This window comes from Eretmochelys imbricata, chromosome 14 (assembly GCF_965152235.1).
Source record: "Eretmochelys imbricata isolate rEreImb1 chromosome 14, rEreImb1.hap1, whole genome shotgun sequence".
NCBI classification, from domain to species: Eukaryota; Metazoa; Chordata; order Testudines; family Cheloniidae; genus Eretmochelys; species Eretmochelys imbricata.
This window is the reverse complement of record NC_135585.1, coordinates 8562534-8589434: the sequence shown is the minus strand read 5'-3', so window position 1 is coordinate 8589434 and position 26901 is coordinate 8562534. Positions and strand designations below refer to the sequence as shown.

General features: G+C 37.2%; 1 protein-coding gene across 3 annotated transcripts in view; it reads right to left on the bottom strand.

The window, feature by feature from the left end:
- The window catches only part of SMURF2 (SMAD specific E3 ubiquitin protein ligase 2), a 96407-nt gene that overhangs the window by 52536 nt on the left and 16970 nt on the right, over positions 1-26901 (bottom strand). For all 3 annotated transcript variants that reach the window (XR_013347857.1, XM_077833027.1, XM_077833028.1), the window contains exons 2-3: positions 6649-6687; positions 4534-4642 (exon numbers count right to left, since the gene is read on the bottom strand). Coding sequence is in view for 2 of the 3 variants with exons in the window: in XM_077833027.1 (XP_077689153.1) it covers positions 4534-4642; positions 6649-6687 (148 nt within the window). In the remaining variant the exon portion in view is untranslated. The remainder of the gene's footprint in view (positions 1-4533; positions 4643-6648; positions 6688-26901) is intronic.

Genomic DNA, 26901 nt, shown 5'->3' with positions numbered 1-26901 from the left:
AGAAAATAGGTTTCTTAAATCACATCTAGTATTACAGGTTAATAGAGCAAGGGAGCAAAGAAAAAAGTTGGGTTTAAATGAGGATAAAGGAGAATAGAGTAACTGAATGAAGAGAGAAGGGAGAGAAAAGACTTTTTTTTTTTAAAATGACTGTTGACTGAGATTCAGTGTGAGGTCAGACCTTAAGTACCAAGAGTGCTTTTGAATCTTACACCCTTTAAAGAGCCAACCTCTAAAGGAGGATACAGGAAGAATAATCATCTCTACAGGATCATACCCTAAAAGACATATGTATTAAGAGTAACGTTACCTATGAATGCAAACTCATTTTTCTTGGATTTCAGGTCCCTCAGATGAGAGACACACAAACATGCCATCTCTTAAGAATTCATTACATAATAAAGGCATGGAGATAACTCTTTCAGAGATCATGAAAGTATGTGCTAGTTACAGAGGAAAGACCTGCTTCTGTCTGAGGAGTTATTTATTGCTAACCTGAACAAGTCTGTTTTGATTTATTCAGACACATAAGATTCTGAAAGTGATGGATTAAAAACTAGGGCTGTCGATTAATCGCAGTTAACTCACATGATTAACTCAAAAAAAATTAATCACAATTTAAAAAATTAATCTTAATTGCAGTTTTAATCACACTGTTAAACAATTGGTATTCTACTGAAATGTATTAACTATTTTTGGATGATTTTCTACATTTTCAAATATATTGATTTAAATTATAATACTGAATATAAAGTGTACACTGCTCACTTTATATTATTTTTATTACAAATATGGGCACTGTAAAAATGCTAAACAAAAAAAAAAATGTATTTTTCAATTCACCTCATAAAAGTACCATAACGTATCTCTTCATCACGACAGTGCAACTTACAAATTTAGATTTTTTTTTTTTGGTTACATACCTGCACTCAAAAACAAACCAGCATAAAACTTTAGAGCCTACAAGTCCCCTCAGTCCTACTTCTTATTCAGCCAATCACGAAGACAAACAAGTTTGTTTACACTTACGGGAGATAATGCTGCCAGCATCTTATTTACAATGTCACCTGAAAGCGAGAACAGGTGTTCGCATGGCACTTCTATAGCCAGCATTGCAAGGTATTTATATTTATATGCCCCTTCATGCTTCAGCTACTATTCCAGAGGACATGCTTCCATGCTGATGACGCTTGTTAAAAAAAAGTGACTGAACTCTTTACATTTACATTTTGACTGAACTCTTCAAAGGAGAATAGAATGTCTCCTGCTCTGTTTTATCCACATCTGCCATGTATTTCATATTATAGCAGTCTCAGATGATGACCTACCACATATTGTTCGTTATGTGAATGTCTGTTCTCACTTTCAGGTGACACTGTAAACAAGAAGTGGGCAGCATTATCTCCTGCAAATGTAAACAAACTTGTTTGTCTGAGTGACTGGCTGAACAAGAAGTAGGACTGAGTGGATTGTAGGCTCTAAAGTCTTACATTGTTTTATTTTTGAATGCAGTTATTTTTTGTACATAATTCTACATTTGTAAGTTCAACTTTCATGATAAAGTGACTGCATTACAGTACTTGTCTGAGGTGAATTGAAAAATACTATTTGTTCTGTTTTTACAGCACAAATATTTGTAATAAAAAATATGAAGTGAGCACTGTACACTTTGTATTCTGTGTTGTAATTGAAATAATATATTTGAAGATGTAGAAAACATCCAAAATATGAAATAAATGGTATTCTATTATTGTTTAACAATGTGATTAATTGCACGATTAATTTTTTTAATCGCTTGACAGTCCTAATAAAAACCTTTTTGGAAAGTTAAGATTAATCTGCATTTAATGTGCGATTGAATTTAAATGCGATAACTTAAGGATGCCTCAAATTTGCCCAGTTGAGCATGGTAATTTGCCAGAAACCCATGATCTCTGCTATTTTGCACAAAATGGTACCGATTGCACCTGTTACATTTAGTATAGGGATCTGGACTGTGGAGTCTATGGGTCCCAGCAGATCCATATTGTACAATAAAACAAAAAGTTGTAAGTTCTCTTCTTCTTATAAATATCAGAGTGGGGGAGAAGGTGGGAAAAAACTGCTAAAGATTTATATTGCTATTTTCACTCCCACTTCCCTAGTGAGATACTGAGAACCCTCCACAAAATATGAAGCATTAAATGCTTTTAATAATCTGCTCCTATCAACTGTTCACTCCCATAGGCCGCTACAACTGCAGCTCCACTCTCAGTGCCCAAATTAAGTAGTGACTGGTGAGATGTTTGTTCTTTAGGCTATAGGCAGTTGTAGCACAGAGCTTGGAGGTAGACAGAAGTACCATCAAATTATAGTCACTCATTACTCCTTTTAAAAATCCCACAACTAGCTTTACAAAGCCACCAAGGTTGTGGGAAACACAGACTTGCCAACACTCTTTTCACTTTCCTTTCTCCCTTACGCCTTTCTTTTTGTTCCTATAAAGAAGCTCATTAATGTGTGTTAATGGGCATTTCCAAAAAGAACATAAAGAAAGGTAAGGGGGTGGGAAGGAAAGAGAAAGAATGAGAGTAGGAAAGGAAAATGCAAGACTTCGGTACTGCTTCCAATTTAAATGTATTTCACCAGCTAGCATCAATTTCCACGGCAGTATTTGCCACACCAACCCAGAAAACAAATGCTCCTGATTACAATGCCTAATAAGTATGATTACTAAGAAATCTCTGGAAAAAAATCAGTTCCTGAAGATTTAGAGAATTCACTTAATTAGCTACTTGTACAAAATCAGCACCTCAGCAGATTTAATAATTATGAAAATCAAAGCATTTTCAAGTTCTTTAAACATGAAAAGCATAGGGATGTTTTTTCTCCTTATAACAAACTGTTTTTAAATCAAATATGTTAGGAAACGGAAATAAGACTGCGTATGCAGAGCTTGACTCTGGATTAAGTTTTTATGGCACAGTTACAAAGCTTTGAAAATATGCTTTGAAAAAATGCTGTCCTTGGCTAAAATACTACAATCCCTCTCCCCAAGTAAAGCAATATTGTTTCATTAAATTATCAATGACATTTAGTGAAATAGTAATGCAAATGTTTTGTATCTTGCACCAAAAAGTTCTGAAAACGTATTGTGCATCTTTAGTCTTCAAACATTCAAGGAAGTAGAAGATCTGAGGTTACTTTAAACCAGATCTTTCACATTAGTGTTCTGCTGAAGATTTAGGATGCTGGCTGGAGCCATGGCTTCTTTTCCCTGGGAAGCTGGAGGCATGAAGTGGAGATATTTGCATAAGTATAAATTCAGTGATGCAGCTATGCTGGGGCAAATCCCTAGCACAGATGTGCTGCACTGGTGCAAACCAGGACTTACACCCAGTGCAGTTTATCCCAGTTTTAAACAGGGGTGCTGGAACAATTTGTATAATAGGTGGGTGCTGAGAGCCACTGAACCAAACTGTCAGACCTCTATATAATGGAAACCACTTTAAGCCAGGGGGTGCAGGACCACCCCCAGCACCTCTACTTACAACACCTATGGTTCTAAACATTCTCTATAAAAGTGCTGCAGCAGTTTCAAACTTGTAAAAACCCATTTTACACCAATGTGTTGCAGCTACACTGAAGGTCTGCACTAGAAGACAGGCCCTAAGGAGTGAATGCAGATACTGGCAGAAAACAGAAATGGAGGGAAGACAATGTGAATGGAGGAGTGGATTAAACCAGGATGTAATCAGTGACTAAAAAGAGTGCAATGAGGCAAACTATGCAAATAGTTCAAAGGCTCCTCTTTCTGCCTTTCACCCCAAGCACATATTGAAAGAACAAAAGGGAAGAAGAGAGCAAAGAAACAACATATAATAAAAAAAAATAAAAAATCCTTAACAAAATATTGTATTATTTCTGCACAGAAAATTCTCCCCCAGGGAGAAGCAAGAGAAAGAATGAACCACACATGACAGATGTATGTCATGTTGCTTACTGCACTACTGAAAGGAGTCAGATACTATGGTGAGGACGGCAGTATAAAAACCTACACAGAATATAAATTAAATACTTAGCACAAATTAAAGGGAGTAAGAAAGGGAAAGAAGGAAACATTAGGACTGAAGAAAGATTCTGAAAGACGGAAGGAAAGACACCAAACTACATGGCAGAAGAAAAAATGGAATAAAGAGGAAACAAAGAATAAATGCTAAGAGAAATTTGGTAACTATTTTTTCCTTTTATTTTATGCACAGTCCACTATCAAAATGTTGGACAATAAAATAATCCAGACAACACTGCTATCTGTAAAATGCATTGCAGACAGTGTATTAGAAAACATACTGGGTACAGTGTTGAGATGGGAAAGGTGTCATGGCGGTGCATGTATTTTTTACCCTGGCTAATAAGGTTAACTCCTCTGGCATATTTTTCAAGCCCTGAACTGAATACTACTGTGAACATTTGGCAATTTTGGAGTTTCTGTGCTTTTCAGAAGATTCAACTTCAAACCTTTGCTGTATTTTAGATATCACTGATAACACCTACAGGTCATAATGCTGATTCCACTTTGGATCAAGCGTATTCTTCACAGTATCTGTAGAATGGCATTGGCCAGATCCGTCGACCACCACTTTAGCAAATGGATCAGGAAGTCCTATAGGAGGGGAGGAAAAACTCATAAAAGGGCATGCTTGAAAACTGAGAAAAATAAAATGATAATCAATACACAGGTGTGATTTTTTTTCTTGTATGTTGAGTAGTTTGAAAAGGGTCATATTTAATCGGAGTCTGTCATCATCACAATTTCAGCTCCAAGTAGGTTAACGTGACGTTTGCATTAGAATATTCAAAATTCAGGATAAAATACTTGCTCTGCAAGTTTTCAGATATTTTATATTCTCTACAAATATGTAAAAATAATGGGCGTCTTCTGTATACAAGCTGACAAAACTACAATGTTACACTGCCTTTAAGTAGATCAACAAACTGAGCTTTGCAACAATGCTCTAAAGGTGACCTGCAAAGAAAAAGAAAGGGTTTTAACCTTATTTGCTTTTTCCTTCTGCTATTTTTACACTTGCCATTCAAATCTTGACTACTTGGGATGGCACTATGGATGACTGGAGGCCTGTTAGGACAACATGAAATATACCAAGCAAGGGCAACCTGGCTGAGAAGGGAAGTAATTTCCATTCAAACGCTTTAAAAATGTTTGTTTTTTAATCCCTATAAGTCAAATATTTATGGAGAAAAGCTCGTTATATAAGGGTATAACCACTCTCAGCCTCTTGGACTCTGTGTAAGTTCCCAACGAACAGCCAACAAGGACTCCACTAAAGTCACAGAAGATAACATTCCTGGTATTTAAGTTAAGTTAAAAGCAGGATTTTTTAGTTATCCTTGCTAATTATCTGTATTATGGTAGTATTTACAGGCCCCAACTGAGATGAAGGCCCCATTCTGCTAGGCACAATACAAAACACATAGTAATAAACAGCCTCTTCCTTACAGACCTTACAAACAAAACAAACATTAAGGCTTTACGGTCTTCTTTATATATCATAAGACCACAAAAAAGGACACACATCCATCTTTTTCCTCTTTGCAGGTTATCCTAAATTTAGGGTCTGCCCTTTTGGATTCTCCTGCTTTACGTACCAATCTCATTTGGAAGGAAGTTGATTATATTTATATTTGTGTATATAGATATATCTATAGATATAAATATACAGCAGACCCTCGCTAGAGAGCGCATCGCTATTCGCGGATTTGCATATAGCGCGGACACGGTGATGGGTCCCAAATTTAAATTGGGATCCACGGTAACGCAGTACCACACATGGATCCCGAACCCCGAGTTCTAGCGAGGGTTCGGTGTATATTTGTGCGTGCGCACACACACACACACACACACACACACGTACGTGTGTGTAGTTAAGAAGAATCCTCTTTCCCTTTTTCATTTTCCCTTTCAAAATATCATGAAAACTAGTGGAAAGTGCATAATTTCAGTTCAGGGCAGGTGAATATGTATTCTGACTTGCTCGTTAATTATTAAAAAGTATATCTGCTGTTCTACAGTAAAATGTTTCAATATATATTTATGTATGTGATACTAGTTTTTCTGAAAGCCTGCAATTTGCCTGAGAGAAGTTACTCAGAACGAAAAAAAAAAAAAAAAACCAACTCTCCCCACTCTAAAGTCAGTACCAATATAACTGGTACATATGTGGGGGGAAAAACACAGAATTGTTTGCTTAAAAAAAATTACTGCACATCATCAACCAATCATACTATACAAACACCAAAAAGTGAGCAGATCAATATTTTTAGATGAAAATCCTTCAGATTTATTAGCACCAAAAATATCTTCAACCCATAAGCTTTCTTACCCTCTCCCACACCAGTCCAGAGGAGTTGTTGATATTTTTGTTCATTTGTTTTTTTTTTTTGGTTTTTTTTTTTAAATTTAAAAAAATACTCCCAGGATGAGTGCCAGCTTAAAAAGTTACAAGCGCTGAAGAACAGTGGGTTGGAAACACCACTATCCCCTTCAACATATGGATGTCAATGCACTATGATGAGGTGTTAAAAGTAGCGTACAGAACTTATGTAACATGTACCACATATATGAATTCATAAATTTTAATAGCTACTTACGGAAAAAATCCTTTTTCACCAAGTTTTTTGCACATAGTACTGCAAGGGAAACAAGAAATACATAATGAAATTACTGGTCATTAATATTTTAGAATTTTTATTATCTTCTCAGCATTCCAGAAAACCCAGTGCAAAGTAAAAATCAACGAACATCAGAGATGTGTGCAAGGAAACAAATTGTGATCACGGGCCATTTTTAATGTTGTGTGAAGTAAACACAGAAGGCTGAGCCAGAAGTTCCTTCTTTTCACAGTTACCCCAGGGTCAGCTGTGGTGGAAGTTACACAGAGGTGTTGTTCTCAGTATGTGAGCGCTTTCCAGCCCTTCAGACATGGCCATATTTTTAATCTAATTTTATCTCCAGAACATGCTAATATGTAGAGGAAGGATGGAACTGCATCAAGAAAGAAAGGCAAGTGCCTCTAGAACAGATTAGGGTGATTCCCTATACCGTATGCCCTCTTGACGTAATTCCTGATGGACGGTGATAAATTACCCCACATGAAGTTAGCTTGCCCAGTACAACTATACTCACACAAATTAAAGATTTAGAAGGCAAAAATCATTTAGAGTTGCCATTTGTGTTTTCAGCTGTTATTCTTGATTCTAATTTTGCAGTTTCAGTTTCTCACTTTGAAAACTGGTTGCTATGATAGTACAAGCCAGCTTTTAAAATGCATTCAATTCACACTTTATTAGAAGACAAAAATAACCAATCTCCAGAGGGTATTCATGGTACAGTTAGTAAAACATAATAAGGATTTAAGTAGGTGGTGTACACATGTAAGGAACACTTGTGGAACAAGCTTTGCCTTACATGAAAAATAAGAGTCAGATCAGAAATCATTTCAATTTAAAGAGCTGAAAAATCAGAACATAATGGAGATTGACTGAGGATCTTTTTGCCTCAGACGCATATGCTAATCTATTAGCTACTTGAACTGTAAACTATGAAACAAAAACAATTTGGTTCTTTTAGAAAATATCTGCTCTATGTGCAGAACCTTCCGGTTTATTAACTGTTTAAATTTGAACAGTAAAATGATTTTCTCGTTGCTTAAAAACCACAGATAAATATTAAATACATCAATCTAAATCCCACCATAATCAATACATCACCAGAAGGTAAACTATAACCATTTCATGGCAATTTTTTTCATAGAATCAAAGTAATTGTCTAAATAGGATCAGGTTTGTAAGGTTTTAGAAGTGATTTTTCTGTAAAAAAGTTTATCTATTTTGAAAACCAAATGGGTCTGAATAACGGAGACATACCTGTACTAAATGAAGTTGTTTTAAAACAAGACTGATAGAGAGATCTAGTCTCGAAATGTTGTACAGAGAATTTCCCTCCACACAAAAAGGCTTTGTTTAAGCTTTCTATTGAGTAATGACAGCTATACGCATTTCCTAGTTGATATACCTTCATATTTTTTTCCACTTACTGTGTACCTTTCTGCTTTATCTGCCCACCAGCAACAAAAGAATTAAGATGCTTGAACACCAGAGACCTAAAATCTACTGGTTTGACCTAGTTCTCAATAACTTATTAGAGATCTGTCTTCCTTTCAGTTCTATATAAATAGCAAGACTTTCCACATGTAAATTTGGTGGGTTAGTCAGACTCACCAGTCTAGATTGACTGGTATTCCTGCTTTTACACCATCTATCAAGGAAACTACCAGGATGAACTTTTGTCTTCCTGCTCAGGTTTCCCCAGTATCTGTCTTCTTAAACCCCAGAGAAAGATTCCACCCTCACTACATGAAACTTCAAAAACAACCTTCTGAATAGGCATCAGAAGCTGGGTAGAGTCTTGGAGATCTGAATTAAAGAATCAGATGGTAGAATCACTATAAGAACTCTTTTCTTGACAAGAGCACACTAAAAATGAACTGAATGGGAAAATCCAACCACATGAAATTGTAGATGACCACTCAGAAAAGAAGGCGGCCGAATTCAAGAACAGTCCAATATTTAATCTTTTGTGCTGGTTAAAGACAAAAAAGCTACAATTATCAGCACCACATAATCACCCAGCTCAACTGAGGCAGTTTTCTTCCCTCTCTTTGCCGACAAAGTAGCTATGTATTTACAAGTGATGTTTTTATGAAAGACTTGCACTTCGCAAAATTGAACGAGACCTTTTAAATAAAAAAACAAACAAGCACTTGGACAATTTTACATATCACACTGTACTCAGAAAAAAAGTAGAACAAGAGCACAAGAGATACGGAGAAAGGCTTTACTACTAAGCTGGACACTACAAATGGCAGAATTTTGAAAAACATGAATTATAAATGGATTCCTATTTTTAAAGTTCTCTTCTGTTTGAAAGTTCCCTTTCAGGGGTTATGAGTCCTTCACCTAGGATGATATTGCACTTTCAGAGGAATGGAGAGAAGAAACAGGCAATGATGCGGCCGAACAATCAAGTAAGTATTTACAGCCCATGTCCATGCCCTTAATGGCTGAGGAGATAGTATTTTTACAATTTCTGTAGCCTCTGGTAATAACCAGCCCAAAGTTAACATCCATTGCTATAGTTATCAATTTGTCTTCATTAATTTATTTTCAGAAACATGGTTTCTTTTGTCCCTCTAATCGTGTTACTGCCCAAGCAAATAAGCTATTAAAATATGGCAGTTAATATTATAATTTTAAAAGAGAGCAAGTCAAATGAAATAATATTGGTTTAAATTGAAGAAAAAAGGGGATGATACAGAGCAATCATATGCAAGTAATAAAGTTTTATGAAAGGATACTAGTGCTGAGTAATCAGTTAGCTATGAAAGAAATTTTGTGGTCCCTGAAGAAACAATGGCAAATTGAGAAAGACACTGTGAGTCCTGAGATAAACATTAGAGTAGAATAGATTGTCTCTATTATCAGAGTTTGGTGGCTCCAGACAAGTCTTGTTTATTTTTGGAAACTGAAAACAAGCCTTTCTCAAAAAATGATTGAGAGATTTCTTTGCAATCCAAAACCAAGGAAAAATTGGAATGTGTTGGCAAAAAGGGGAAAATGCTTCCCCCAACAATAACCTTCTCTTTCCAGGAATGGATTTTAAAAAAAGAAAAAATCAAGAATGAAGATAATCGCCTGCAAGGGTGGAAATAAATTACAAGGTGACAAGACATGCATACAAAAATTACTTACCAATAATTCTTGTTCTCTGAGGATGGTGCATCTGTGCAATGCACGCCCACGGCCACAGAGATTCAGAAACCGTCTAGAAAAGCAGTGCCCACTGGGATATTATGAGCACCCCCTTAAGGCACTAAAAATTATCAGGAAAAAGCCCAAAGGTTTTATTTGGCAAATACAGTGGGTGGGAACTCCCACAGCTAACTGTGAAAAGGAGCAACAGAGGTGGTCAGGAGCTGAACAGCCTTTTATAACCGTACCTTGAAATATGTGCTTCCAACATACACTGCTTTTCTTGAAGTTCCCAAAGCTCAACGGTGCTGGTGGCTGCATTCCACAAACTGAACTCATTTGGAGAAATACAATTACTCATCGTAAATATTTCCCCTAGGTGAGGAATACCCCTCCCTGAACTGATCTGTAAAGAACTACCCTCTCCAAGACTAGCTTATTCTATGATCCCTATGAGTAGTTAACCAACTAAAAGCCTTAGAGTCAGGTGCAATCGATGTGCACTATAAAACGTTTTTAAATATGCCAGAAAAAAGTTTTATATATAATTTTTATGTACAAATGTATATCTCGATTGTATCTCTCCTCCACCCCGTCACTGTTTAGTGTCATGTTCAAGGCACATACAGGGCCTAGCTTAATGGAGCCACACTGTGAATGGCACTTGAGGAGCTATCACCATTGAAATAAAATATTACTCTCTAATAAATAGACTGAATGCGATACATTTTTTCCAAATTTTCTAGTGACTTCTGTTTATAAAGATACTGATATAACAGCATCTGCCTCTTTTTAAGGCTAAATGTTAAACTCATCTTTCCTTGGGAAATTCAGAACCTAGTAAACTTGATAACTTAATGCTATACTCATCTCTGAAGAACTTTATTCACAAGTAAAAATAAAACAATGGCCATGCCACCTAATTCTCAGGTGGATCATAGAATGATCCACTCCGCTTTGGCACAAACCACAGGAAATGCCTAGAACTGGTACAGCACTGTGTTAGACATATCAGTCAGTCACAAGGAATACTAATATCAGAGCTGTTAACTTAGCCTGAAATACAGTAGTCCTGGTTCTAGCCACTGTTACTGGTTCTTCCTTTAAAGAGATGGGGTGAGAGAAGGGGGTAAGGTGATAAGCTGAGGGAAAGCATGTAATGGGAACCTTCCAACACAAACCGAATAATTCAACTGCAGACAGCTAACGTTGGCACAAAAGAAGATGAGAATTTCAGCTGTCCCTTGATACCTAGATTTTAGGCATGTATTCAACCACAGAATGCGATGGCAATCTGATATACAAGACAGTCATATAAAATTCCTAGGATGATGTAATGAGAGGACAGCTACTAAGCTCAAGGTGCCCAGAGATTTGAAGTCTTACTCAACCAAAGCACACATAAATAAATCAAAAATTAAAAGCAATTTGAGGAATCACATGATGCAACGGAACTGGCAGGATGATTCGTCAATTCCTTTACGCTGGCCAGTCTTCTCTGAAACCTAGTTTTCTTGCAGCCTGAGAACTGTCACCAGGCACAGCTCAGCTAAAAACTGAAAGAGTTCTCCATTCACTAGGCCCCCATTCATCCAACAGTGAAAGTTTGGGCAACCAGCTACTACAATGATGAGCACTTTATAAATACGCAAACAGATAGCTAACCATCTGCACAATTCCATAAAGTAGAAGGGTGGTAGGATTAAATGAAGTTGGTGAACTTAAATTTTAAATGAATCCATGTAAATAAACAGCTTCTGGAGAGTCTTGAGCCAATCAATATGTCATTCAAATTATGTAATGTCTAAAATATAAAAAAAAGCCTTTTGAGAGAAAAATTATAAAGCGAAGTCATCATATCCTAGGAATGTTTCACACTGTCACCATGTTATAAGCATACAGGACATAAACAAGTGAAACACAGGTGATGGGAATTAGTTTTTAATTTATCTTCAGAACATAAGAACTGCCATACTGCGTCAGAACAATGATCCTTCAGGCCTAGTATCTGTCTCCAACAGTGGCCCATACCAGAGCTTCAGGGGGAGTGTACATCAGAGGACAGTGTAGTGATCCACCCATCTTCCCCTCCTGGGCCACAGTGAGTCTAACGCTGGCCCTGCTTGGAGACCCCCCTGAAACCCGCTAGAGGCCCCTTAAGGGGCTCTGGACTCCTGGTTGAGAGCCACTGATCTAGATATTGCCCAATATAATTGGGATGAGAGTTTAGACTGCATGCTTATATATATATATTTTATTTTATTTTGGTAACTAACTTTGACTCTTTGCCTATCACTTAAAAATCTCTCTTTTGTAATCAATAAACTTGTTTTACAGCTTATCTTTACCAGTGAGTTTGCCTGAAGTGCTTGGTAAATCTACTCAGGTTAGAAAAGCGGATGTATGTCCACTTCCCATTCATGAACTGGTGAACCAATTAATAAACTTGCACTGCTTAGGAGCATACAGTGCAGCTCGAGCCCAGCCACAGGAAGAGTGCAAGGAGGAGGAGAGTGCCGGCAACAATGGGACAGGCATGCGCCACAAACCCTCAACAGTCGCCTGCTGAGTGCTCGCGAATTGTGCTAGTTCGTCCCCTGCCCTGACCTGGCCAATAGGAGCCGCGCTTGTGGGTGGGGCAGCACACGGACATGCCGGCTGCTTCCCAGGAGCCACGTGATGTGGAGGCTAGCAGGGAGCCTGCCAGCCCCTCTGTGCAGTGCCACCAACCAGACAGCCAATGGCCTAGTCAGCGAGCAGCCAGGATCCTTTTTCGACTGGGAGTTCCAGTCAATAACCGGACACCTGGTCACCCTAATCCTAGCTAGTCCGAACTCCCGGCTCCCAAGAAAGTGAGTCTTTCTCCCTGTTCCAAGGTCTTATCAACATTAAGATTTTTTGAAAAAAGTTCCCTGGGGTGTGAAAACTTGTGTTGCTAAGGCTCTCATGTTTGCCAGCATTTTCAACACGATCACTACCATCTCTTCTAAGGAAAGTTAGTCAACAAGAATGCTGGTGGCTCTGAAAGTCTTGTATATTCTAACAGTTACCACACTAATGCAGTTGCACCAGTAAGCAGCTGTGATGGTAAATTTTTGCCATAAATTATGATGTAGACATAGCTTAAGACCTTGAGTACATTACAAGTGTTTTGGGTTTATTTAAATAATTTTGTTTGTTTAAATTAGTATAAACCCCCTTTGCAGACACTCAAATCAATTTAAGCCTGGCTTATATAACTTTAAGAATGTCCACATAGGGGTTTGCACTAGTGAACAACAAAAGCTATTTTAAAAATACTCACACTTTAGTTAAACCATTGCAACTTGTATTAACAACAAGGCCTCAGATAACTAGAATCGTAAGCACAAAAGGCTTTACAAATGAAAACCAACAAATTGCATTTTACCATGAAATGAACTGGAAACCAACATGAAGATGAAATATGCTCCATGCATGAAATGCAACTCAGTAAATGGGCAGCTTCATTTTTTTACCAATTTAAGGTTTTTGGGTAGCCCAGGGAAGACAGCACTGCAGTAAAACAATCTGGAAGAGACAACAGGACTGCTCTGTAGACATAAATACATGTGCCAAGATACATCTGCACACCAACTTCACACATTATATATTTAGGTCATTTAGCAACTAAACACATATATTGAGGCCTTATATGATGCAAAAACAAGTTCAATTCAGGGAAATGTATCAAACCAGAGAAGAGCAAGAGAATGCTTCAGGAATCTGAGTCTTACCATTACATATCTGCTTTAATTTTAAAACAAATTATTTTTGTAATGCTTTAGTTAGTACGTCGGGAACATTGAGTATATTCACTTGGCTGAAAAACATTTGTGGTAAATAAGACGGCTCATGTCAGCCATGTATCAATAAAATTATTTTTTATTTACTATTCTAACACACGTTTGTGTTTTCAAAATTGGAGTTGAATGAATCCTATTTTCCATTTTTCTTGCTTAGATTATGATTTCATTGCCTGCCATAATGTCCCAATAAACCATTCTCAAAACCATGTTTTTAGTCATATACACAAATACGTTTCCCAGTCTCTTTAATTTTCATTTATGTTATATATAGTAACAGTAAATATGTTTGAATCCAATCTTCTGTTTGTAAGACAGCACAAATTAAGACTGGACAATTCCTTAACCAAGGGAAAATTCAGACTGAGGACAAACAAATTCAAGAGGAATTTTCATGTGTGCAAGCTTGAACTTTGTAGAAAAAAATAATTTACATTGCCAAGAAGTTTTCTGTACTCTTCTTACTCCTGCTGCTAATTACTGAAGAGCTCTCTCTTGCACTGACTAGTTTTAGCTTTGGATTTATTCTACAGCAAAGTTATAATGTTGTTTTTATGACATCAGGGTCTGTTGCTATGGAAATTATTATGATGTCACATTATTATTACAGCTTTAGTCACACAGCATAAAAAAATCATACATGTAGTAAATAAACAAGATAAATTGCAATCTAAAGATGCAAATACAGAAGGCCATTGCACGAAACAGGACAAGCAATTCAAATAGCAAAACATGCAGTTATATCTAGCTTCAGAGAACTAGTAGGATTTCAGAGGAGATCTGGAGGAGGAAACAGAAGCTTCTTGGAAAATGCTGATATGGAGTCTTTTCTGAGGGAAGAGGGTAATATGTAAGAAGGAGAAGAGTTGAAGGGAGGATAAAGTTTTACCATTGGTAACAGAGAAAAAGAACATATTTATGATACTCTAGAGGAAGAGTGACAGGATTTGGCAATTTCCTGGATGTGATGGGAAGAGGTGAAGGATAGAAGACGAACATAACTGCCATACTGGATCACACCAAAGGTCCATCTAGCCCAGCATCCTGTTTTCCAACAATGGCCAATGCCAGGTGCCCCAGAGGGAATGAACAGAACAGGTAATCATCAGGTGATCCATCCCGTCATCCATTCCCAGCTTCTGGCAAACAGCAGCTAGGGACATCATCCCTGCCCATCCTGGCCCATGATAGACCTATCCTCCATGAATTTATCTAGTTCTTTTTTGAACCCTGTTGTAGTCTTGGCCTTCATAACATCCTCTCGCAAAAAGTTCCACAGGTTGACTGTGCGTTGTGGGAAGAAATACTTCCTTTTGTTTCTTTTAAACCTGCTGCCTATTAATTTCATTCAGTGACCCCTAGTTCTTGTGTTATGAGAAGCAGTAAATAACACTTCCTTCCTGACTTTTTCCACACGCAAAGATGATGCCAAAGCTACAAGTCTGGTTGAGAGAGTGAATGGTCTCAGCAATGAAAAAGTCTGGAAGAAAAATGACAAACTCACTCTAAGCTTGAGGTGGGCTTTCTCCAGGCCCACCCAAGAGATAGGAATAGGACAGAGGGAGTAAGGAGCTAGGGTGGAGAAAGCAGATTTAGCACTGACTTCATTGCAACATAAACCAGAAGAGAAGGTGCATTGCAAGGGGAATAACAAACTGCATCTTTAAAGTTAAATATATATATATTTATATTACACACACACACACACACACACACACATATATACATACATACATACACACGATTAAAAATGAAAGCGGGCTTAGGTTGTCAAATGCTAAGTTATGCCCAGTGTGTGAATGATCCTCTTTAAAAGAATAAATCATTTAAAAATGAAATTGAATTCTTAAATATATCTGGTACATTTAAAAGTTTGGTTTTTTTAACTGTAGAACAATTACAAAGCAATCTTTTGTGCCTGCTTTACTGTGACCAGTTTGAGGCAAATCCTTTATAAACAGGTGCCCACATAAGAAAACTACAAGACTGTATATACTGTTGAATAATATTCTAGAATCTAAAGTATTTTTTTAAAGTAAGTCTCTACTCCTGCATTTACAGATAAAACTTTCAAAATGTGAACTCAGTATAAGCAAATGCAGTAATGCTTCCCTGAGTCTGTAGATAGCCTTAAACAATAGATTTGAAAGAAATGTGAATTCATGTTAATGTGTTGTTGACTATGAAACCTAGTGATGATTTAGAGGATGATATTGATAACTATTTCACTGATTAGTTTACTTACTGTTATGACTAAATCTTAGCCTTAATCATAGATATTTTTAGTAAAAGTCATGGACAGGTCACAGGCAACAAACAAAATTCACGGCCCCTGACCTGTCCATGACTTTTAATATATAAATACCCCTGACTAAAACTTAGCAGCTTCTTAGGCCCCGGGGGCTGTTGCTCTGGGGGACCTCAGGACACTGCTGTTGTGGGGGCCCAGTGGTCAACGGCTAGCCCCTGCACTGGCCACAGGGGCTGACTGCTCCTGGGGACCGCCCGGGATCAGTCATTGCAGCTGCAAAAGTCACAGCATTCGTGGAAAGTCACAGAACCTGTGACTTCCGCGACCTCCATGACAGAATCGCAGCCTTTTATGATATGTGGTAGCAGATACTGTGGGAGGGTGCAACGTGTAGCTAGCTATCGTCAAGGGTTATGATGATTAATTTGTATTGCTGTAGCTCTAGAAGACCCCAGTTAGGATCAAGGCCACTTTGTGCTATCCACATACACAGAGGAAATGGCAAACTCTGCCTCAAAGAACTTACCGTCTAAAAAGACATGAGCAGAGGAAAGAAATATATATACACAAGCAAAGTAATTAAGCTGGGAACAGGTGTACAACTTGTTAGCATCGTGTTTGAGTTTATTTTTATATAAACACTCCATACAGTCTAATCTCCCACTGGAGGCTGATGGCTACAGTGTAGGTCTTGGGGAAAGAAGCATTATAAAAAGTCTATTTGAATTTGTCTAGCAGTGCAAAATGTTCCCCTCTTCCCAGCTCTACCAAAATAAAATATATGCTACTTTTCCTACTCTTTACTCAAAACTTACTAAAAGTATTAGCATGTGGAGACAATGGGCTTGTCTACACTGGCACTTTACAGCGCTGCAACTTTCTCGCTAGGGGTGGTGCTGGTAGCTATGCCCTTTCTGGAGGTGGTGTTTTTAGAGCACTGGGAGAGCTCTCTCCCAGTGCTCTGCCGCGACTACACAAGCCACATCAAAGCGCTGCCGTTGCCAATGTAGACTAGCCCAACGTGAATGTGCAGCAGACACAATGATGAGATGGATTACAATGGCTCCTACCCAGCAAGCCAACGTGTGTACTACTAGAGGATTAAACAGATTAAGGTCTAGTCTACACTACAGAGTTAGGTTGACACAAGGTAGCCTACATTGACCTAACTATGTAAATGTCTACACTAAAATTTACATAACTCACCCACTACACTGACTTAATAACGCAACTTCCACGAGAGGCACAGAATCAACGCTGATGTAGTTATGTTGATGCAGTGTCAGTGTAGACACTGCGTTGCTTACATCGACTGTGACTGGCTTTCAGAAGCCATCCCGCAATGCCCCACACTGACAGCATAACTGGTACATAATTGGCTCATGCGCCGCTGACACAACGAGCAAAGAACAGACACGCACCAGTGACAGAATTATTGTGGCAGCTGTATGCCAACATAAATTAGGTTGACTTAATTTTGTAGTGCAGACATGCCTTAAGGCTTTAAGGTACTAGAATAATATGCACATTCAGGGCTAGTCTATACTGGGAACTTATACAGGTATACTTATATTTCACTGGGGTGTGAAAAATCCACACCCGAGAGACATAGCTATTCCAACCTAGCCCCCAGCATAGACAGCACTACATCGATGAAGGAATTCTTCCATCAACCTAGCTAGCACTTCTCAGGGAGGTGGATTACCTACACCAGCAGGAGCACCCCCATCTTGTTAGCATAGGTAGCTTCTACACTGAAGCATTATAGCTGCAGCTGTGCTAATGTAACAGTTTACGTGTAGACATACCCTCAGAATTAGACTCTCTCTGAGACAGTCTACCAGTGATAGCTGGTTTGTTGTTAGTTGCCTGGTGGTTAGAGTAAGGGTCTTGGAAATAGACCCATAAGTACTGAATCCAACTCTGCCAAGGGAACACAGGTTAAATGACTTAGCCAACCCTACTTATGTGTGCATCAGTTTCCCACACAGCTGTAAAATGCGAATACCATTTACCTCATAGGAGTGTTATGAGTTAGTATCTATTACATTGTGATCCCCTGTCCATCTTTTGTATTCATCTATTGTTTCTTGTGTTATATAAGTAAAATCTGATATTTGTATGTCAGGTTTCAGAGTAGCAGCCGTGTTAGTCTGTATTCACAAAAAGAAAAGGAGTACTTGTGGCACCTTAGAGACTAACCAATTTATTTGAGCATAAGCTTTCATGAGCTACAGCTCGCTTCATCGGATGCATAAAAGTGGAAAATGCTGTGTGTATAAAAACATCCTCACTGCATTTTCCACTTTTATGCATCCGATGAAGTGAGCTGTAGCTCACGAAAGCTTATGCTCAAATATATTTGTATGTGTTTGTACAGTGCCTAGTCTATAACTGGGCACTAATTTATAATTGGAGCCCTAGACCTTAAAACAATATAAATACAGAATATTTAGCATCTGTAAAGCACTTTGAGAGCTTCAGATGAAAGATGCTATATAAAAATAAAGTGTTATTAAAAGATGAAATGCTTAACTACTTTTTACAGAAAAGAATAAGATGTCCTTGAAGCACCCAATAATTAAAGAGTTTTAATTTTGACAAATATATTTATGTATTTCATCCCAGAATATACCATTCAGGTGTCCACAGCACAAGAACAGATACCAAAAGATCTTGATTTTAGCTCAAAATAGATTAAAAAAATAAAAAAAGAAAAGAACTCACATGACCATAGAACTCAAGTCTGTTAAACTGCAGAAACAGGAAAGAAATTGCAAAACAAATATGTTTAAAGCACAGCACATGGTTATGCTACAAGAAAATGAACACTTATCATTGCCAATATCCAAAAGCAACCAATACCGTGACAACAGATAGCAATAAATTTACAGAGAAAAAAGGACTGAGTCCAAAACTAAGATTATGTTTACTAATCTTCTGTCTTTTCACATGTCATCACCATAGAAAAACTATTTCAGCCTTTTAAACCCAACCAGTAGGTTCAAGCATTATAGTTATTTTAAACACAAGAGTCTGCTCTTAAAATAAATAAATAAAATAGGTATTTCTTTCAGACCCTATGGAACACGTGGAGTGGGGGAGGGAAAGACATGCTGCCCTTCAGTTCTCACCGCAATAGTTCATTTTAGAGACAAATTGTTAGTTTTCTCTACCCAATCATCATCTTGGAAACCATTAATATGGCTTTCTGAGACTGGATCCCAGCAGTTTGCATGTAATATACAGTGTAATACAATCATTAAAATAAGTCCCAGCTGTAGAAACACAATGCTATGCTGTTGCTAATGTGCATGTACCGATAATGAATGGTCGTCTATGCTTTAATCTGAATAAAGCTCCCAACTGCTCTGTCTCTTCTTGCCAAAAATTCTCCTTCCTCCTCCAGACTGTTGTTGCATTCCAATTACACTGCTGATTGGAATGAAACTACTTCAGGGAGACTACACACACACACACTTACTTTTAGGATACTGTTCCTGAGACACAAACTGTTTAGAACATTTTGAACACTTAGCGGACACTACCTTTCTGCATGTTTTGTGAACTTTTTCTACCCTTTACAGATGAGATTTTTCTCAGAACTGAAGTTCAAGAAAGCACGCACGCACGCACACACACACACACACACACACACACACACACACACGTACGTTCCAGCAGGACACCCTAGTACTTTAAACATTTCTAACCAAATTCTACTGTCTTCTTTAATTGCTGGCATGCTACCCAGCAACTTTTATTTCTCTGTTTTTTCCCCAGATACAAAAGAAAGGAGATATAAAATAAAGTGAAATGTTAAGAAATCTAACAAGGGGAATTGCAATTAACTAAAAATCTAAGTACAAATTAAATTGTCATGCAGCTTTAAACATTAAACATGTGGCAAGACAAAATATGAAAAATCTTAATTGAAAAATATACAAAGAATATTGTTTATCCCGTCACTGGCTTTTTTTTTTTTTTTTGGGGCGCAGTTAATCTTCATTCACTTCGAAATATTTCCGAGTCCTCAGATTTAACAGAAAGGACTTTTTCAACAGAGCGAACTGCAAATTATAAAACACCCCCATAAACCAAAGAGTTATTTTTAGTTAATAATAAAGTTAATACAATTTTAAAAGGTTGTACTTAATTATAACTATAAAGGAACACTCCTGGGTGGTAAATATTCCACATTTAAATTTCACAGGTGCACATGCTGAGAGATTAGGATTTTAAACGTTTCAATGCCATTCCTGCTCATGAGAATGGAGGGGAGACGGCAATAAAGCTACCCAGGATCACTAACATACCAATGCCACTGGGGTTGTTCAGCTAAAAGGCAAGTTTTCATCGTGCAGTAAGGGCTGTTAAGATTTTTTTTTTTCCCCACTCTCTGGTTTACAGTTACAGCATGTATTTTAAATATGGAGATTTCACTATGGGGTGCCAAATTGAGAGCAGTCAATAACATCCCTTATCCACCCCAAGTTTTTAAAAGGGACAACGTAAACTTAGAAATTCAGATAGAAATGTGGGGTTTTTAAAAACTACATTTTTACAAGTCACATCTAAGAGGCATATAACTAAAAGAAAAAGTCTTGATTTCACTTTATTGTATGCATTTGAAAACACTTTGCATATAGTCACTTTCACTGTTACCCCTATATATTCAATCAGTTTCCTTTTTGAGATTTCCACAAAAGAGAGACGATTGTTAAGTGGTTATAAAGCCACAAACATTAGCAGACAGACTCAAAGGCATGGAGGTACCTTCAACTATTAACTTCATGTTTTGAAATTTTTTTTGCATTACAGTAGTGCCAAGAGGCTCCAATCAGGATAGCAGCTGCATCATGATAGGCACTGCCTTGCAACGTATAGACAGGTTTCAGAGTAACAGCCGTGTTAGTCTGTATTCGCAAAAAGAAAAGTACTTGTGGCACCTTAGAGACTAACCTATTTATTTGAGCATAAGTACTCCTTTTCTTTTAACATATAGACAGTCCTTGCCCCAAACACATCACAAGCACGTTTACAAACGATCAAAAAGAATGGCAAATGACAGACTAGATTTCATGTTGATGGGGTCTTTTTAACACTAAGAAACACAAATCACTTCTGCAACATATTTCACCTGTTTGGAAATTAAGGCTCTCCCATGTCAGACAAAATTCCAGTACTGTTTTGAAATAAATAATGTCAAATTATTCAAACTACAACAGGAACTAATGGTCTACAATTATCTTTCAAAATTATAATTCTAAATGATTTAAAGTATACACGTAAATATTGACTCATGGCCTGGTTTTTAATTAAAGTTTTGTTTATCTGGAAGATAGTCTAAAAGAATGATTCAGCTAATAATAAAATTACAACACATTATCAAAATACTTTAGTGCAACATTAAAGCCCTATTATTTTAACAGTGCAAAAATACAAAGAAAACCCAAAAAGGAAAAAAAAAAAAAATGTTGTTAGCCTGAAATCCAAGTGCCAGGCAGAAGAGTTTCTGAACAAAATATAAAGCCTTCTTTATTATATATTAGAATAATTTCTACTATTAGAAATTTCATCCTTAGATATTTCTTTAATAATGATCAGAGTTCTAATTTATCCTTCACATAACATACATTTGTGAAGTTCAACTTAGCCGATTTGCATTTGTTAAATAAAACTTAATACACAATGTGTAAAAAAAACACCTATTTTAAAAGGTTCACATAAGTCTGCCTGTAAGCATTTTGTCAGTAAGAACAAAGTAAATCTGCTCTCCAACTAAACAAACAGCAAAATCAATAATTCACCAGAGTGCAATCTAAGGAATCCAGAAAATGAAAGCATGTCCTAGTAATCTGAAATACTATTTGAAGGGCTGCAAAGTATACTAGAAACTAATTTTATAGTGATTGTGTACATTTTTCTTCTTTCCATTAGATTTACTGTACTCAATTCTGTTATCCTTATAACTCTAATAAAGGTTTTAGGGTTAGTATTTTAGGTTTCTTGCTAAAACTAAACAAAACACCAACTATGTGCAAGCACTTAACATACACTCATGCAGATTAAAATTAAAAAATATGAAAATGTCATATATTTATCATGGAAGAAACATTAGAAAAATGCATGGCAACACTGAATGTAAATAGATAAGCCAGTAATGGCTTAACCAGTAATCAGTCATCTCGTCCAGTAATAAAACACTGGGACATAGTCTCCAAGGCAATTTTGAATTTCCGTAAGAAAAAAAAATATCAGACTCCAGTAGTCTGCGCCTAGGATGCCTGAATGACTTGTGGACACAGCCAGATGGAGTCTGCCTAGATTTGCCATGTTTAGACTCCTGTTTTAACATCATGATGTCTACTTCACAGTATTGTTTTACTGTAAACAAAGGGCTTCCTTTTCCACTCCTCCCTCTTACCACACTCCAAGCCAAAAAAAAAAACAAACCACCATACACCCATAGAATTCTTAGCACAAGGGACTAACGTATTCACATTTCCTTGATTCATTCGGTGATGGGCTTACTGCCACTCACGTCAAAGTCTATTCATGTGTCCAGGTTTTATTTTACATGGCTGTCATGGAGTAAAGGAAGAAATTATTCTGTAACCTTTGCAATACAGACAGAAGAAAAAGAACAGTATATTAAAATCTCATTGGAGTATACTTGCAGGTCTCCTATATGGCAATGCAATTTTGTTTCTAAGTGGATGTATACAATTTCAAATCTAAGGAACTCCCATTTTTGAAGAACTTGTGGCATGCTTAGATCAAGTCTAAATAATACAGTAGCAAAATGTGTGCGTCCACCTGTATCCTGTATCAACTGGCATGTCCACCATTGCCTCAGCCAGTGAAACTGAACCAGTGGTAGCACTGGTGGGACATTTTAGGAAAACAAAGGCTAGTGTGAAGACTTTGTATTTCCTGGTCTAGCACGGATGGAGCCTCTCAGACCAGTCGGGATGCTTCCAACACACAATGATTTTTGTTCAGTAGAAATGTTGCTCAACTTCCTTAGTACCCCTAAGACTGCCCTTCTTGAATGTAGGAAAAGCAGTTAGCACATCATAAATGCACTGCAAATTATTAATTACAATAATACTGAACAGTTCTCCAGCCAAAAGGCAAAATTTAACAAACTTAAATTATTAACTGCCAAAATGCTTATCTGAAAAACTGAACATTTTTGGCAGTCAACAAAGCCTAATGTGCAGGTAAAAAGTTAACATGTCATTTCTCATATCTGTAATAAATTCAGATTATAATTTACATTCCAGTAAGCACACAAAGGATTGGAGAAGGAAATTCAATAAAGGTAACTTAAATGACCTATTTTAACTGTTGCATTTGTACTGTGATCCTTAAATTACAAATTAAATGTATCTCAATTTACTACAATATGAAGAACAATTAGCCCTCCACACAAAAAAAAGTGAACTGGAGATCAAAAGCAACACTGGCCAAGGTTAGTTAGTATCTCTAATCTTGAAGGAAGCGGCAATTAAACACAAGTGAGAGACAAAGGCTATGTCTACACTGGCAATTGAACAACAAAACTTTTGTCTTTCAAAGGTGTTGAACCCCCTTTCCTCTCCCTCCCGCCCCCCCCGAAAAAAGACAAAAGTTTTGGCGACAACAAGCACCAGCGTGAATGGCGCATTGTCAGCAGAAGCGCTCTCCTGCCGACAATGCAAATGCTGCTCTTTGGGGGTGGAATTTTTTTGTCGGCAGGAGAGCCGCCAAACAGCAGCTACACTGTGCGACTTTTAGCAGCACAGCTGTAGCGACACAGCCGTGTCACGTAGACATAGCCGAAATAAAGTCTTCCATGAACATACATTGTATACCCTTCTAAGACATATGTATAAAATAGCTTTAAAGAGTTCAGAAGCAACTAAGAGCTGCCCCACCTATAACTCTGAATCACTAATGCACTCAATTCTTACCTCTTTCCTTAACAACTGGTATGAAATCCATAAGACAATGACTTCAGCATATTACCTAAGAAGAGTCAAGATCCATTCTGTTTCTAACAGAACTAATTTCAATCTTCTTGAATAGAGTAGTGATTTGCCCAAAATTATTTTTAAAACGTCGTATATCAAGAGTCCATAAAAGAGCATAGGAGTCTTTCTGTGAAGATGAATGGATCGAAAAGGGTGGAAAGGCAAATTCACTGCTTAACAAATACAAATGAAGAGCATTAATAGGGAAAAAAGGGTTGACAACACCAGAGATAAAGAAAATTTACAGCTCTGTTCTGTCCAATATATTTCATGTATCTATGAAAATGTACTAGAGGAAAAAGACATTCAACAAGAAACAGAACCTTAAGATTTGTCTCATTGCAGTAAAACTCTCCAACACTGAATGCTCTATAGTAGAGGAAACAATACAATAAACTGATGATCTAACTACTAGCTGGACAAAAATGCCTTGAATTTTAAAAAGGTCTACTGACAAGAGACCTGTAACTAACAGCCTCCTCCATATTAGGAATTATAAATGACTGAAGCTTGTCAGGCATCAGGTCTACTCAAGTCTCTTTGTCCAGAGCTAAAGATCACCTACGCAATTTAAATAGGAAAACTCTGAATTCTGTCTCTTCGGAAACACAGATCCTGGTTATAACCATGGTCCCATTGATACATCCAGCTACTGTTGATACTACTCCAACAGTTGAACCTAGCTGAGCCTAAATTATTTGTCGGTCACAGTTTCAGAAAGTGTTGAGCTAGTCCTGGAATACTTATTCTAAATCCAATTTTATGGTTTCTAGGAGTGTGTTAAATAAGTTATAAATGTGTGTGTGAGTGTGAGAGAGAGAGAAAATTAATTACAGATAAATTTAAAATAGATGGATAGAATTTCCTCTTATATGTCAAGATCTACAGTCTCTTTCCTAGAACAGCTGATGACATCACAGACACCGAATACAGAACAAGGAGCTGTGTTCCCTGCTCTGCTCAGTTGTCTGTGATCTCAACATCTGTTCCAACACAGAAATATAGCAGCCTAAATTTAAATCCTGGCAGGTTAAATAGATTAGATTTTATATAATCTTTCAGTTCATCTTTAAAGGTGACCTGCATATCATTATTTTTAATATTGTATTTGTGCCCCTTTTTGCTTCTTTGTGATATATAAATAAGTACTGAAAGAGCAGAGGTTTTGTGTTTGTTTTTGTTTTCCAGGTGCAAGGCTCTACTTCTTTTTAAACCTTAGAAATATAAAGTTTCACTCTCTCCCAGTTTTGCTGCACAACTTCTTGAGGATCTCAATCATAGACTAGAAGCTCCATTCAGATCTTAAACAAGGAACAAACATTTAATCTTTCTCCCAAGTGTTTATTAGGCCTCAATATTTAACAATAACAAAAGGTTTTAGAGAGTGACTAAAAATACCTTCCTCTAAACTATTCAGTCTTCCATCTCTTGTGATGGGCTATAATTTCTCTAGTTTTTCAATTATCCATAAAATTCTAGAACAGACAAGACTTAAATAACTACTACTTAAAAAAAAAAAAAAAGCAGTGACAAAAATTTTCTGGCCTTCTATATAAGTAATACAGCAGCATGAAAGAGCACAAGCCTCTTTCCCCTCCCCCATTTTTGAAGGTTACCTTTAATGCTCTGTGAATTGAACCTCCTTTGTACCTTGATAAGTAACTTAACTCTAAGAATCCACAAATATATCCTCTGTTGCTAATGTAAGGAACAAAGATGTTTGCAAGATACTGTTTGTTGCAGGACCATTCAGCACCAGGCATGTTGTCAGCATGAAACAAACAAGTTACCTTTAGTGAGCAAAATTATAAGGATCAAAGAACAATAATATGTTAAGCAACATTTATGGGTAGTTACGCAAAAGAGACACAGACACAAAATTAATGGAGCTCTGCCTCTGCACATCAGTGAATGGTTTACACAGCAGCTAGGTAGCGTAATTCTTAGTGCAGGTAGACATACACCCACTAGCTCTGTTCAAAGTAGTGCCTAAAAATAGCAGCATGAGCATAGTGGCAAGGGCAGTGGCTCAGGCTAGGCACCCAAGTACTGTACAATCCCACCTGACCCCCAGGAGATGTATTCAGGCAGCGAGCTTCAGCCATTATAGCCACACTGCTACTTTTAGGCTCTTGGTTGAGCAGACCTAGCACAAGAATCTCTACCAGCGCTGGGAATCACACCTCCCAGCTGCTGTGTAGACACACCCTCAATCATGTCACACTTACATTTCAGGCACATATAACCCCTTCCCTCCAAAAGGTGAAGCTGACAATGGTCACAATATTGGAGTGTTTTTAGGCTGCACACAAACATACTAGAATATAGTTAAGGACCACAAAACTAACCAAACACACCTAACCTTCCAAAAGAAGTATAAATAACCCATCCATCCAATTTTGATCATAAATATAATTTTGCTGTTCGGGGTGTGTTGAGACAAAGAATAGGAAAAGATACAGTTTTAAAAATCACATATTTGATGTGATATGAGCCAAACCAGTCTGAGGTTTAAACTGCTTCTGCTCAATGCTCATCCCATTCAGAGACGATGAATCATTTCCCATTTGGCAACACTTCTGCCTACAAGGCTGTCTTTTGTGAGGTTTCTCCTGTATTCTTGTAATAGATTTACTAATTTAGTACACCTGACTGAGTAAAAAATATTATTGCCAGCTGTCAGACTAGACCTTGTCCTGTTTATCAGACACATCTGAACAATCCTGTTCTGCCCCAATCATAGAAACAGAATGCTCCTTACTAAGCCCAGTGTAGTAAATTACTTCTTAATATTCTTGTTTTTCTTACACTGACAAAATAACAAATCATCATAGATTTAAAGCAACAGCAAAATAAATTTATCTACAGCAGTTGGGCTCATACTGATTTATCCAATAACCACATTTTTTAAAAAAAAAGTGTACAGTTGCTTTTCTAATCATTCTGTCTTTGAATTCCGAATTTAGATAAACAGAGGTCTGAGTATTTTATAAAAAAGTAA